This window comes from Nelumbo nucifera, chromosome 4 (assembly GCF_055504915.1).
Source record: "Nelumbo nucifera cultivar China Antique chromosome 4, China Antique-T2T, whole genome shotgun sequence".
NCBI lineage: Eukaryota > Viridiplantae > Streptophyta > Magnoliopsida > Proteales > Nelumbonaceae > Nelumbo > Nelumbo nucifera.
In genome coordinates this window covers 76277515-76293260 of record NC_142652.1, presented here as the reverse complement: position 1 = coordinate 76293260, position 15746 = coordinate 76277515, and the positions used below count along the sequence as shown (strand labels likewise).

The 15746-nt window shown below is 37.9% G+C and overlaps 2 protein-coding genes across 2 annotated transcripts; both read right to left on the bottom strand.

Moving 5' to 3' along the window:
* Nucleotides 1-6503: 6503 nt before the first annotated feature.
* LOC104605158 (3'-5' exonuclease-like) lies at nt 6504-7597 on the bottom strand. The gene has a single exon (XM_010269796.2). The coding sequence runs from the start codon at nt 7400-7402 to the stop codon at nt 6749-6751; it is 654 nt and encodes a 217-aa protein (XP_010268098.1). The 5' UTR covers nt 7403-7597; the 3' UTR covers nt 6504-6748.
* Nucleotides 7598-9441: 1844 nt separating this feature from the next.
* LOC104605157 (uncharacterized) lies at nt 9442-15479 on the bottom strand. Its single transcript, XM_010269795.2, has 2 exons — nt 15087-15479; nt 9442-10395 (listed from the first exon to the last, which is right to left on the bottom strand). The coding sequence occupies exons 1-2, from the start codon at nt 15477-15479 to the stop codon at nt 9775-9777; spliced, it is 1014 nt and encodes a 337-aa protein (XP_010268097.2). The 3' UTR covers nt 9442-9774.
* Between the last annotated feature and the right edge of the window lie 267 nt (nt 15480-15746).

Here is a 15746-nt window from a genome sequence, read left to right as displayed (position 1 = left end):
TTGAAAATGCAAATGTAAATATGTAAACTGTATATTTATTCTTTTTTCGGTTTATGAATGAATGTAAACATGATTCATATTTTAAATCATTTTTGCACTTATTTTGTTTGTTTGAAATCGGTGTTAAGTGTAGGTCTCATCATTAAACGCTCTAACTATCTCATGCTCTCATGCCTTAATTTTAGTTAAAAAGTTGGTTATCAAAAAAATACAAAATTATATTAAAAATTAAAAAAGGTATAGTAATGCTTTCTTTTTCAGAGTATAAAAATGTCAAAAAATACATTTTTGATACGATAATCATTACATTTTTGCATATCAAACAAATGCGAACCGCAATACATAAAATACCATGGTTTAGCGTCTATATTGCAAACAAACGGAACCCATATATATGTGTAGTCCTAGGATCCCATATATAGTTGGGATGAAAAGTAATATAACTACCATGAGACCATGTCTAGAATTCACATCTGCCCTACGGCACATTCTAACCATGTATTAAAAACATTTTCCAACGATAAAAGGAGATATTCTCAATGCACGCTCAGATATATTGTGAGACATTTTTGAGGCGCACTAAGTGGGCCACAGATGTGAACTCCTATGTCTAGTGGCCATAAGCATGGGAATAGTCACAAACTTACAATGGGTTGAAGTCATAAAACCCCATTGTTATAAGGACAAGAACAAAGAGCGATACATTCCTTGTACGTGATAATGGCAAAACTGATCCAACAGTGGATATCACATTGAACAATCTCTTAACAGTCATATCGCAAACTTGTCTTTAGATTCAACCACCCTTTTGTTTGGTTATTTTGATAGAATATTATAAGCACCAAAAGTTGAAATGATCTTTATTTCGGCATTATATAATTAGGTTGAGCCCTGTAACAAACAATTTTGAACATTAAATACACCTGGTGTTTGTAGGACTTCAATACATTCCTCATCTCTTGTTGGAAGAGCCCCCTAAATCCGTAATTGTTTATGTTGCCAGAGACTTAGGTCCTTAGCCTGGACGAAATGCAAAACCAAGAGGTTAAATGGTATATTGCTTTAATTCATGGTTTAGAAAACTGGACTGGACCGGATGGTTGGACTGGTTGATCCTGTAATAGGTTAGGTAATCGGTCTGTTTCACCCCAAAACTATTTTTTGTTAAAAAATCGTTGATTTATTCAGTAATTCACTAACATGGATAATCAAACTGTTGACCCATCAACCTGGACAAGGGTTTTTTGTCATTTTTTATTTTTTAATCAGAACAGGCTGTCTATTGAAACTGGATGGTTAGACCATTTGACCTTTAAACCGGTCCCCAAAACGGTTCTGTGTCCGATCCGACATCAGGGCGTTTCTTGCTACTGCTGATTATTCTCGATGAGACTTCTTCCATTATAGAATAACGGTCCCACCAGTATGTATGGTCCACCTCATGATCTTGTATGGTCCAGAACACCGAGGTTGTAACTTATTATACGTGTCTTTGGGGAGTCGTTCTTTGCGTAAGAACACCATGACCATACGAGTTCCGATCGTCTGTCCCCTAGGAATAGAAAATTTAATTAACCCGCTCAATTTTAATGAACTCCTCTTCACCGCCACTACAACCAACCGTCGTCCCTCCGCTGTATCTCTTCTTCCTTCGGCCCTCTTTTCGTCTAAGGTGACTGTTGAGAAGATATCCTAATTAAAACAAGCTGATGGAATCCAGGCGAAATGTTTATTTGCTTTAATGAACTCCCTCTTCCTTTCTTCCTCTTCACTGCCATTACAACCCAACCACCGCCCCTCCGCTGTATCTCTTCTTCCTTCGGCCCTCCTTTCGCCCGAGGTGACTGTTGAGAAGAGATTTTAATTAAAACAAGTTAATGGAATCCTGGCAAAATGTTTCTTTGCTTTAATGAACTCCCTCCTTTCTTCTTCCTCTTCGCCGTATGGTTAAGAATTGGGTTTCTTTGATCTGTTTCTCTTTCTTTTTCTCTGTAATCCTTTTATTACAAAAAAAAAAAAAACAAAAAAACACTCCTAAACTCTAACTAACATCCTTAATTTCTCCGGCAATATTCCACCCTTTAATCTGGACTTTAAGGCTTTGTGACAAAAGGTACTGCCAAGTGAATGGTGGTGCCAACCTTAGAGAGGGTGACTTGTTTTTGGCACCCGCTGCATCGACACAGTTCACCGCACCATTTGGATGGTCTCGTCGGCTTTGGGCTCGCACCAGATGTACCATTGACAACACGGGAAACGGTAAATGCATCACCGGAGATTGCAATGGACTGAAGTGTGCAGGCGGTGGTGCACCACCCGTTACACTCGCCGAATTCACCAGTGTCAACGGCACTAACAAGCGGTGTTAGGATCACCAGTATATGCTTGCAACTCATATGTCGCATAGTCAGAGAGAGAGAGAGAGACTCATATAACTTTTATCTTCTTCCATCTGATTAATTTACAAGAAACAAAACACCTTTATAGTGCGGAATTTTTCCGAACAAGAAGATGTAGGGAAAAAGGAATAAAAACTTGGAAAAAAAATAGATGAAACGGCTTCAAGCCAAAATAAGCGCCGCTAAAATGAAAAGGGAAAACTTGGTAGCCTCCTCTTCTCTAATCATCAGGTTTCATTGGTACTCTAATAGAAACTGTCTTAGAAGGCAAAACAGAGAGTAGTAGTGGAAAGAAAAACCGATGGCTCTGAACATCAGCAGTGAGCGGTGAAAATATTCGGGAAGCTTGCAGTGGAGGAATGAGCGGTGGTTGAAAAAGACTCCGGCTATTGCAGCGGACGAACAATGGCGTTGTGCGATGATGTTGGTGCGGGCGAACTTTGGTTGTGTGGGAGAGGGAAAAGAATGCAGGACGAATACGGAGAAGAGAAATTTTGGAATGTGGGATTGTAAAAGGCGCTTAAACCAAAATTGATAAGTCTTTGGAGTGCAGGCTACCGTTAATTTTGAAAATTTTTTAGGAGAACGACGTGTTTGATTTCCATTGGAGGAGACAGAAATTTTTTCTGTCCCCTAGGGACAGACGATCCGAGCTCTGACCATATCGCCTTCCACTCATCAGCCGGTCGGATTCTAAACTGGTGGTAGCCGCTACGAAGATCAAAGCTGCTAAAAATTGGGAACTTGCACCTGATTGTGATTCTGTTGATGACCAACCCTTGGGTGGGTGTGAGTAGGGTTCGTACAACATAGGGACCCATATTCTCACGAATATGCCATGCTCTTGTGGGCTCATTCTATAGAGCAGCTGTTGAAAAGGGGCCGGGGCATGTTTATTATGGCCTTCTTCGTTCTCTATAATGTTCATGGTGCAACTCCTGGGACATTCATTGGATCGATGACCGGACTATAGTAGACACTTAAAACACTTATCTGGTCCTGGTCGGGCATAGAGGTTGGTGGTTCCCTCCCCTCGGTTGATCTCTTTATGCTTCTTTGTCAACTGTCTCCTTTGTATGTCTTCCCAAAAGTTCCCATACCTCTCTGAATCTGGACAATTTGTCTAGGGTGCTTTCCCTCTGTCAGGACTCAGGACTAGTTGGTTGTGTCTGATCCAGGTAATTCCTTCACACGCCGTCGATCCAGTTACCTTGGTGTAACATGAGCTCCACTTTCAGTGCCATGTTTTGTGCTTCAGTTAGGTTCAAAATGATGTCAACTCCAATCTTGTCTCAGATTGGTCTCCTTAAGCCCTCCAAATATCGCACCACCAATTGGCTGTCGGACTCCCTCAGGTTGTTACGTTCTGTGAGTTGCAGGAAATTCTACAGTGTACTCGTAAACATAAACAAAATTGCCTCCATCCAACTCGAATTGCTGCCTCCTCGTCATTAGAGTCTCCAGTGTAAACCGATCTGTGTTGTCAGCAAGTGCTCGGGCAATTTCTCTGACCACCTCTCCTCCGTCATTCCTATCTCTGTTGGCGCCTACCTCGAGAGCATTCACCCGATTTGGCTGAATTCTCTTATCATGCCTTTGCTCTCATCCAAAGCTCTAAACGCCGCCTCTTGAGCCTACATTGCAGCTCCAAGGGCCTGCATCCCCTATTCTATGTCACTGGGACAGTTACTACTGGTTTCGTTTCGATTCGTCCCTGCTCTGGTACCAATCTGGATCGACTAATCCTACTTGGATTAAACCTTTAAAATCCTATCTAGTTAAGAAAACAAATAAGTCAGAATAACCAAAATTATGTTGTAACATGTCCGAATCAAGAATGAATATATTAATTTTAACATTTATGTACACACATTAATTCACTAAAAGAGAAAATGTTTATTTAGGCATATATAATTACATGCAACAAACAATTAGAATATGGTGTAGTAGTCAACTACATTCAGAGAATATCGATCGGGTCCCATACTCCACAACAATACACGTTGCAATAGTCCACTCTTCTATTTAAGCCTGATCCATTGGCGTCCGGATCTGCCTACCCAGCAAGCATAGCCCTCAACAATGATTTCACCTGTGGGTGTTGGATGATGAATGCTCGTCCTATGGCTGTATGTGGACAGTGGCATAAGAGTCTTTTCAAAGGCTAATTTGTTTCTTGCCTTCAGTTTACACCCTTTCCTACTTGTCTCTTTATCATTGAACATCGGTATGTGTTCTTTATTAGTAGATTTTGAAAAGGTAACAAGTAATAACTTGGTTGGGCAAAGCCTGAAACAAATCCAATTCAATCAGAAAAAGATTTAGGTTATTGGGGTTGGAATTTGGGTTAAGGTAGGGTTTAAAGACTAATGTGTAGGTCATTATTTTGTGGCGTCTTACCATCTTCACATCAATGTTATATAATACTATACATCAAACATCAATATATATATATGCAATGACAATCAATCTTTAATAATAAATGCATCTTTGTGAAACATGAATAAAGAAAAATAAATAGATCATGTGCCGTTTTTAATGTAATTGTTTGAAATTTTGATGTATAAAAATTTTGAAATGTACTGCAATCGAACTAAAATAAAACTAGTTGAAAAATAGCTAGAGGTGTCAATCACCCAGTTTTGGATTGGATCTGATTTGATTCAAATATAATCAAATCAGATTTACAAAGTCCATTATAATTATTGGGTTGGGCCAATCCAAAATAAATTGGTCTATATTCTTATTGGTTTGAATTGAACCCAAATAAAATTTCCAATAATCCAATCATGAGGCCAAACCCTTGGCCAATTTGAAACCCATTAAAATTGAAACTTGGATAAATTCACTTTTACGAAAATGCTTTTATGAAAGCACTGTTACAAAAGCACATTTATAAAAGTAATTTTATAAAATCACTTCTACGAAAACACTTTAATAAAAGCACTTTTGCAAAAGTACTTTTATGAAAGCAATTTATAAAATTACTTTTACATAAGAACTTTTACAGACTTTTTTAAAAATATTTTTACAAAAGCACTTTTATGGAAGTACTTTTATAAAAGTACTTTTACAAAATAAGTTTTACGAAAACACTTTTATAAAAGCATTTCAAAACTTTTACAAAAGCACTTTTATAAAAACACTTTTACAAAAGCACTTTTATAAAAACACTTTTACAAAAGTACTTCTATAAAAATACTTTTACAAAAATATTTATACAAATGGTATTTTTATAAAATCACTTTTATAAGGTACTTTTATAAAATACTTCGTAAAAGTGCTTCCATAAAAACACATAAAAATACTTTTATCAAGTACTTTTTTGAAAGCAATTTTATAAAAGTGCTTTTTCAATGCCAAAGGATTTATTTTTGTAATTTTCATATTTTCTTCATTTTAATATATTTTTATAATGTTTTATATGTTCTATTTTTTTATATAATTTTTGATATTTCATTCAGCTTAAATTGGATCCAATCCAGTCCATTCACGATTGGATTTAGTTTGTATTCGATTTGCATTGGATTGGATCCAGTCCATTTGTAAGTGGTCTCACCATTGGAGGGGATCGGGTTGGACCAAATCCAGTCCATTTAGATCAACGATATTATATTTTCATGTTTCTCTTAATCTTGGGACCTACCTGTAGCTTCTATGACCTATCAGACGATCAGACGATCTACATTTTCTTTGACAATTGATGCATGTGTTGTATTAATATCAGAAAAGGGAAGAACCTGCCCCTCTGACCTCTGCCAAAGTAGAACTGTTGGGTCACATACAAGATTAGATCCTATACATGTCAATTGACAAGATCCCCACAGCCCTTTCCCACCCCATTGCACAACCATCTATATTCTATAAGCACGAAGACTACGAAAATATCAATCTATTCATTTTGTATAAACAGTAAAAAAGAAATCAAACTAGAAGTTCCCTTTAACAGATTTTAGGAGTCATTCTGGACAGTCTACCAAGAATTTGATTGGAGGGAAAGATCAAACATGTTCTTGGGCTCAATCTCAATTTAAAAAAGGAAAAAAGCAAACGATATATGCCGTTTCACTTGTATGCTATGCAAATTAACTAACAAAATTTATAGTTCAATTCAGTGACAAAGTATTTTTCCAGGCACGTAATATGCATTAATGAATGGTATAATGGTGAAATGAAGAACTAGCTCATTCACATTAGGGGAAAAATCTATCTACCATATAATCTGTACAACAGTATGAGCAGTTGTGTCATCAAATTTGCAAAACCATCCCAAAGATGAAAAAAGGAAGTTAAACAGGAGTGATTAGATCAAATCGAAGCTCCTGATTTCCAGATTAATGATGGGAAGGTTAACGATTCCAGTTCCATACCCTGAGACTCTTACCCATTTCAAAAGAAAGAAAAGCATCTAAACAGGCATACAGCACCTGCTCCTCGCTAAGCCAGAAAGAATCCCAGGCGCTTCGGCCAATCCATTTGGCCTTCTTCATACCATCGGCACCAAGAACTATGGATGCCAACTTCTCCATGGATACCCTTTTACTGCAGCCCATCCTCTTTGCAGCCACATGTCGGAGGTCCACAAGACACGAGATGGACAATTTATGCTCGGAGTTCATTAATAACTCTGCGTCCTTGTAGTTCCAGACGCCGACGAATGTAGTACGAGGATCGGCGAGGAAACGTATAAGAGCTCGAGGGATAGACTTGGCGTGGATGATTTGAAAGACGAGGCAGCGGGAGCCGACGCAGAGCTGCAAAGTTGAAGGTCGAAGTGGGGTTCCTGGCGTGAAAGTCGGTCGCCATTGGACCCCGAGGCCGACGACAAGTCTGTGCCGTCGGGAACGGTGGATGGACAAAGTATTATACAACCAGTTCCTGGCAACGGAGGGGGTGGAAGTGACAGTGGTTTTAATGAAGTGGTGGTAGCAGGTTACAGAGAAGGTTCGTTGGTAGGAAGGGTTGGGGTTGTAATGGGATTCGATATTTACGAAATCCTTCATGACGAATGCCTCCTTCCTCCTCCTCCTCCTCCTCCTCCTTGTTCTTCGATTTTTCACCTAAAACCGAGGGAGTTCTCGATCACTTGTCCATCGGACGAGACGCTCAAGTTGGATTCATTCCCATTCGATTCTATAAGATTGAAGAAGAGAAGATCCCTAGGGTTTCGCGCACCGACTACGACGGGATATGTTATGATATGAATGTATCTTTATCAGCTAAGCTTCTGTAACTGCCATTGTACGATGTTAGGTGGGACCGACAGAATAATCGGAAAGGTGCTTGCTGAGAGCACACTCCCGATGTGCGGTTGGATGCGGAGCTCTCAGTCTATTTATACGCCTTTTCCTTCCAGGAGATCCGTGATCGGTGTGAATCAAGGGCCCTGATGTATGAGATGAACAGTTTACGAATTAGAGGCTCGTAATTGATGATTATCGATAATCTTGCGATTATTTGACCGGCTGACGTGGCGAGGAAATTTGCGCAGAAGAAAGGTATTAGCTTATTAGGTTGAGGGCCTTGAGGCTTCGTTCGTTTTGCGCAAGTAGGGTGTAAACGGATCGAATTAGCCAATATTTGAATTCGAAATAGGCGAATGACATCTTATCCGAATCTGAATCTGATCTAACAAGATCCTAATAAATCTGAAATTAATAGATCATATTTGGATATACCCCAATCGGATTCGCTATAGCCCGATCTCATCCGTTAATTATAAAATATTATATATTATATATTATTTGTTATATAGTTTTCATTTTGAATTCAAAACATAACTTTAAAAACCTGACTTATTCTTACCGGATTCAGATCAATCAAGTTTTTTATCAAATCGGATTAGATATACTCTCTACCGAATCCGATCCCATCCTATTTGCAACCCTACTTATAAATATAATGTTCATAGGTAAGGTGTGATAAGAGGAACGATTTGAGTTTTTGACCGGTGGATAAATAATTCATCCATAACTATAACTATGGCCGAACTAGGGTTTTTCCCACTCCATGGGATTCATCAACCTATCCATTCATCTTTACCAAAAGAACGAGAGACCAATCCTTTGTCAAGATTGACAAAGTATGACCATATTGAGAGAACCCTGAAGTGGAGTTCTAAACCATCCGATCTTTTCATGTTCTACTTTCATTCAAAAGTCGAGAGTCAAAACTCTAGGGTTGTGTTTGATTGAGGTATAAATGTGAATCGATATAAAATTTAATAGTACATTTACATTTGTTTGTTTTCGGTGTAAAAGTGCACCGATGTAAAACTCTACACCCAGTCCACTTATGCAATTGTTTGTTTTCCATATAAAAGTTACACCAAGAATCGTTATAATCATGTTTTTTGGTTGACTTTTACATTAGTACTGATGTAAATAATACATCAATAAAAATCGATGTACTTTTACATTCATTCTCACTTAAAATTTTTCAACGATCCAACAATTTTAAATTAATAAACTTCTCCACAATGGATTTTTTCATCGACTGACTTTTATATGATAAATTTTTCCACCGCATTCAAACACAGCCTAACAAGAAGAATACCATTTCCAATTACCAAATCCCCCACTCATTAGACTATTTTTTGGGTATTTGATGATATGCACCACGCCAATAACCCTCCAAACAGTCTGAATGATATGCATCGCCAATAAACCGGTTACCAGGTCAAACAGTCTAAATGTTCAGTTTGAATGGATGATCTATTTTGACTTAAAAAATAAATAAAATAAAAATGATTAAAAGCCATTGTAAGGGTTGATGTATTGATGGTTTGATGGTTTGACCACCCGAATTAGTGGTTCATCGATGGTTTAAAGTGAAACAGAACTGGTTCCTCGATCAACTGGTCCGACCGTCCAATCTGATCTGATTTTCAAAAACATGGCCACATCGGCACAAAAATTAAACAATAAAATTATGATAAATAATGAAATCAACAACAAAAAGATAGAGCTTTTAATCTTTTTCACCTTTTAGAGAATAAATTACAAATCAATCAAAGTATCAAACCAACTATAATCCTTTACCTAAAAAGGCGAACTGGCGAACTATAGAAAATAAAAATGAAACAAGTAGCGCCATTCACACAATTATTGACACATGAAATTCAGTTCATCTTTGTAGCCCCTACAAAGAATTTCTCCCGAGTCGATAATCTTGGTTATTGGTTTAATTACTACAGGTTAGACTGTTAGAGTTAGTAACCAAAACAGATGGAGATTAATTAATTAGGGCTTATCTCATTCTTTCAGAAGTGATAGAGTAGGTACAATAATTTATTGATGCGCCCAGAAGCATGACTGCTAGTCTGCTACTGGCCTACTGCTAGTGAGATCAAAGAAGAACAACTAATGAATTTAAATCACTGATGATTCTCCGAAATCAAAACCCTACCAACCTCGAAGGAGATAAAAGCGTCACCGGCAGCATAACGAACCTGAGCTTCCGTCAGGAACTCATTATCCCACCCACTCCTCGCAATGTCCTTCGGCTTATCGATTTCTTTCCCAAGAACCTCCTTGGCGAACTTCTTCAGCCCCATGTTCATCAGCTTCTTCGCATCGAACTGAGTCGCAGCCAATTGTCGGAGATCTACCGCTTGAGCGACCCTGAGCCTGTGATCTCTCCAGAGCTGCTGGACGTCCCTTTCGATCTCCACTCCGACAAACATGAATTTTTTGTTCCGGAGGAATTTGATGAGCGACCGGGGGAAGTAGTCTGCGTAGAGGAGTTGGAAGATGAGGCATCTCCGCCCAACGCAGAGTTGCAAGGTGGCAATCGGATTGAAGACGCCGCCGACGGTGTTAGGCCGCCATTCGACGTCGAGGCCCACTATGAGCTTGTGAAGTCGCCGGCGGTGGATGAACATGATGTCGGTAATCCATTGATCGACGTCGGAGGCCAAGTACGTGAGGGTGGTGAGGATGGTATCATCCGATATTGTGAATTTGTACGTAGCCATGGCGTTGGATATCAGTTGGGCCTAGCTAGCATGAACAAATAAGTAGAAGAAATCAATTAAACTGGGATAGGATATATCTCGAAGAGCGAGAGCTTTAGGGATCGAAATCTTGACAAAGTTATAGGATGTGGAAGGTGATGAGTTTACTGCTTTTCTTGTGTGTGAAGACACCGCTTTTCTAACATTATCAATGGCTAAAGTTGCTGATGCATTAATCACCGGCCCACATTGAGAGGAAGAAGACGGTTGGTTTCATATGGCATGGAATAAAGATTATAAAGTCCATAATCTCGTACGAAATAAAGTTAATTTTAAAGCTGTAATGCGCATTACGGCTTTTGAGGTAATATTTAATGTGGATGAGCGATTAGGAAACGGAATCGTTATGGTCATCGGTTTTGGGATCATTTGGATCGAATGGGCAGTCTGGTGTGATAATAAAAACTAAAAATAAAAGATGGTTAAAAACTATTGAATAGATCAACGGGTTGATCACACGGATCATTGATCCATTCGATGGTTTTTGGCTAAGGATGTAGTTTGGGGTAAAATGAAATCATTTGCTTGGATCCCTGAACGATTTCAAGGCCAAACAGTCCAATCATCCGGATCAAGGTGGTTTGAAAAACCATGATGAAAACACTCAAATGTTTGTAAAAGCAGTGTTTTCTTCTATAAACTTTTGCTTTTTGAATTTTTGCAAATTAGGGACTTGTGTTTATTGGCTTTCAAAACACAAACTTGGAGCTTATCCCAACTCAACCTTATTTATTTATTGTTTGCTTTCGTGAGGTTGCACTGTTCTAGTTAAAGAGAGAGGATTCAATCCCTTGCCTTTAGTCTCTGCTCTTAACACTTTTTTTTCTGAATTATATTTGTATATAGTGCAAAATCTTATGTTTTATATTATTTTGTATGTATTTGTATTTGTAGGCTCAGTTTGGAGGAAGTATAAATACCCATATATATTTTATATGTATTTGTACTCTATACTTTTGGATTTGTACTCTTTGCAAACTGAGCCTTACCTAATTATGCACTGCCAATCTCCTGCACTTACACACCTTTGACGGAAACTAACTCATAAAAAATCATGGAAATTCAAGGAGATCTGATTGATCAAAGTTCTTTATGCGGTGTTTGGTTGCAGTGCAATTTTACTTAATTATACTTCAGATCTTAATTTGCTTCATTTGCACTGCAATCAAACAAAATAAAGTAAATTTTGAAATAAAAAAAAAATCACAATTTACATCAAAATCATTTACACTACCATAATTTTGCATCAATGCAAATAAGTTCACAACCAAACACAGCCATAGCTTCATATCTCAAATAAAAAGATCTATGGGGTACATCAAGGCAATTCTATTCAAATCTCAAGTTTAGTACTATTGCTGATTCAACGGAGACATTTTGAGTTGATACTACAAATTGGCGAGATATATGTCATCATATGAGAGTCACTACGGCTAGAATAGCCTCAATTAACAGTATTTTTGGTTTTGAAGGGACCACACAACCGAGTAGACCATTTGGGATTCAAATTAATCTCAAGTCTCGGCTGCAAGTAGTTAGAGACCCATCCGACACTTGTAAATATAAGCTTGATTGAGTAAAGGTGTACTTATATACATCTATGACAGGGTGGGTGGATCAGGTTCGGTATCCTCTCTTTATTTGGTGGGGTTTAGGTTTTGGTGTGTTGAGTTTGCTTCGAATCAGATTCAGTTGAGACACCCCTGTAACGAAGCAGAACCATTGACATCCGCAGACTGATTCATGTGAAAATTTAGAGGGTCCCCCCAAGGTTCAAAAACTCGATACGTATTGATTGATACATATCGTATCGGGAGCACCCCGATATGTCCTTACAGAGGGTATATCGGGGTTTTGACCAGTTCAGAGGGTGAAGGAATCTTAAATCAACCCCTTAAACTGAATTTGAAAAAAAAAAAAAAAAAATACTGATACTACCCGATACACTCCTACCGAGATATCAGGCGTATCAATATTTAGAACCTTAGATCCCACTACTTAGAGAAAATGAGAAACTCACTAATGTACATGCACCATTCATAGTTTTACTTGGTTGTAAAGCAACAATGGAAATGCTTTCAACTCTGGCCTCAGCTCTCAACTCTCAAGGGTCAAAAAGAAGGGGACACTTCTTTTTTAATCGAATAAGGAATGGCCTTCCCTTACTTTTAGGTCTGTCTGCCAAAGGTAGCCTAATTTCTAAATTCTGATTTGGATCTCATTACTTCCTTTGTCCACTGTTAACCCCACTCGTAGTGAATGAATCCATGTGACAATACTAAAAAGTTGTAATACTTAATCCGGTTTTGCATGAACTGATTGTTGTTTGGGTAATGGTCTTTTCTTTTTGCTGTTAAAGTTGATACTAATCTACGCAATTTGTCAAAAGCATTCAGAACTATATGTGCGCTCCCTTGGAAAGTTTCCTCGTTCAATCAGCAACTCATCTTTTCCATACCCATCGTGGTTCTATACAGTATGGTTATATGAAGGAATTATGTTGCAAGAGAATCCCTAAATCATATATTAATCAATCAACACACACAATTTAATGATATTGACCAATTGCCTGTAACAAAAAATACCATGTTTAAATTATATTCGACCATATAACCAAAGGTGCTTACGTACCCAAACCGTGGTCTTTTTTTGTAAACCGAACCGGTAGTATTAGTTTTTGGAAAACCGGTAAACGGAATCAAATCGAAATCAGTCAGTTAACCGATTGGTTGGTTCGGTTAACCAATGGTTCGATTCATCATTTTTTTGGTTTTTTTGACTTTATGATATTTATTATAAAAATATATATATATAATATATAATATACATAAATATATAGAAAAACATGTATACCAGTCGGTTCGATTTACCATCGGTTTTTTAAATTGGTTAACCGAAACCGATACCTTTAGTTTTTTTAAAAGCACCAAACTGACCAGTTCAATTAACCGATTTTTCGGTTCGATTTCAATCATTTTTTTTTTCGATCAATTTGGCTTTTTGGTTTTTTTTTTCTCACCCCTACATATAACCCTAAGGGTTGTAATAGTTTGATCATTTAGTTAGCTTCAAGGAACTTTGTCCCACTTGGGCTGGGCTTAGGCCTAAATCAGGCTAAGAAAGGCCTAATGGGCCTTAAGCATTCAAAAAGTTGTTCGCTTATTTTAGGTCAACAATAGCAACTTGAAAGGAATTGAATATTGTGTGTATATGTACGTCGAGCAAGAAATTTTGTGAGAAAATGATTAAAACCTAACAGATGTTTGGTATCGATGCCATTTATTAAAAAAACTGTAGATTTATAATGCTGTTTGATTGGACATTTTATAAAAAAAATGGTAAAAAGCATCCATGCCTCGTAAATCATGATGCTTTCAATGTATGAAACGCCAAATTGTATCGGCAAACCATTGCTGCCAACAGTTCTCTGATGTACAAAAAAACAATAATGAAAATCAACTTACCAAATAGCAAAAAAAGATGAAAAACGTTTTATCCACCATCTTGAATGTGGATGTTCTTTTTTTTTAAATCAAGCCCAGAAAACGCCGACGATACCAAACGCCATCCTAATGGGTTGCATGCAAAAACGTCAGGTTCTATTTGAAAGGTAATTGGGTTCACACAGGTTCTGTTTGAGTAAGCCTTTGCTTTTGAAGTTTTGGTTTAGGCTGTGAAAAACAAAATGGTCAGAAACTGTTGTTAGTTTTTGGTAAGAGTTGCATTAAAAACAATGTAGTGTGAATCCATAACACTTCGAAGTACAAATTTGAAGTTTATAAGGTTGGGCTTGGGAAGCATAAATCCCCAAACTTATCAACGCACCCTAAGGGCTATGTTTGGTTTGAAGGAAAAGATAGGAAAAGGAAGGTTAAGCTCAGGGGTGCTTGTGCTTCCCATAAAGATTTAAGAGTCCCTGAGCTTATAAAAACAGTATAGGTGACTTACGTTTTCAATGATTTAAATCAAATTTCTTGTTGAGACGTGAATTCCGAATTTCAATAGAAATTTTACAAGGAACAATGTGTTCTTCGTCTGATTATTTCAAGCTGCTAGTTCAATAAAATGTCATTAACTCGGAAAGAAGGAAAGAGATAAAGAGAAAACAATGACTATTATGCCACCATTTAATTAAGTGACCATTTTTTTTTCTCCGGTAGCTCCATTTTCTTGATAGATCTCTTCTAACCATTTTAATCAATTAATTGTAAGATAAAACAATCTCTGTAGTCTGTGAAATGGACGTAGAGTATGGTCGTGGCGACTGGCAAGTCCCCATGAAATCAAGATTGTCTAATGGATCAAAAACTGTAACAGAAATATTACCCCAGAATAGTTCGACAGAATATATTGTGAAATGACAGAGGAAACCATAAACTCTACATATCCAAATCTTCAGAAGCAACGATGGCTCCAATACCTAAGAAACTCAGAACTGATTAAACCCATAGATGATAGATCTGCAATACTACCCAAAAATCAAACAGAACAAAAGCTTTTTCTTCGATTCCAATAGACAGACTGACAGAACCCACGGTAAAAAGCTATTAAGATTTACATTCTAATCCCCCAGACGGCAAAAACAAGAAACCCCTAATAGTTTCAATTCAACTTTAAAGCAACTCCATCCCAATCTCGAGAGAAAGAAAAGCATCAGCGGTAGCATAACGCACCTGTGCCTCAGTAAGGGAATAAGCGTCCCAGTTGCTCAAAGTGATATATCTTGGCTTATCAATATCTTCCTTGAGAACCTCCCATGCCAACCGCTTCAACCCCGCATTCTTAAGCTCTGGCATGGAGAACTGTTTCGCTGCCAAACTCCGGAGATCCTTCCAATAATAAACACTTAAATCGTGGTCCCGGGAAATCTTCTCCACGTCCTTCTCAATTCCGACTCCGACGAATGTGATTCTGTCGTCTTCCAAGAAGTCCAAAAGCGAAGAGGGAATGTAGTCTGCATGAGCGAGTTGGAAGATAAGGCATCTACGTCCCACGCACAGTTGTAGAATGGCGACCGGATTAACACGACGATTAAAACTCGGTTTCCATTTGATACGTGCATGCATGCAGCAGTTCCTAGCAGCAGAAGACCCGGTCAAAGTGGATAGCAGCAGAAGACCCGGTCATGTTAGCTCTTAGTTGGGATAAGCCTTATCTATTCAGTTTTAATTCTGTTAGAATAGATAAGTCTTCAATTCTGTTCCTAGATAAGTGCATTCTATTTCCTAGATAAGTGCATTCTGTTTTTTTGTTGATAAGCTCCTAAGATTAAGGGGCAGTAGTTCCTATTTCTACTCCCAGTTTGTAGCACCATAAGGCTATAAATATAGCCT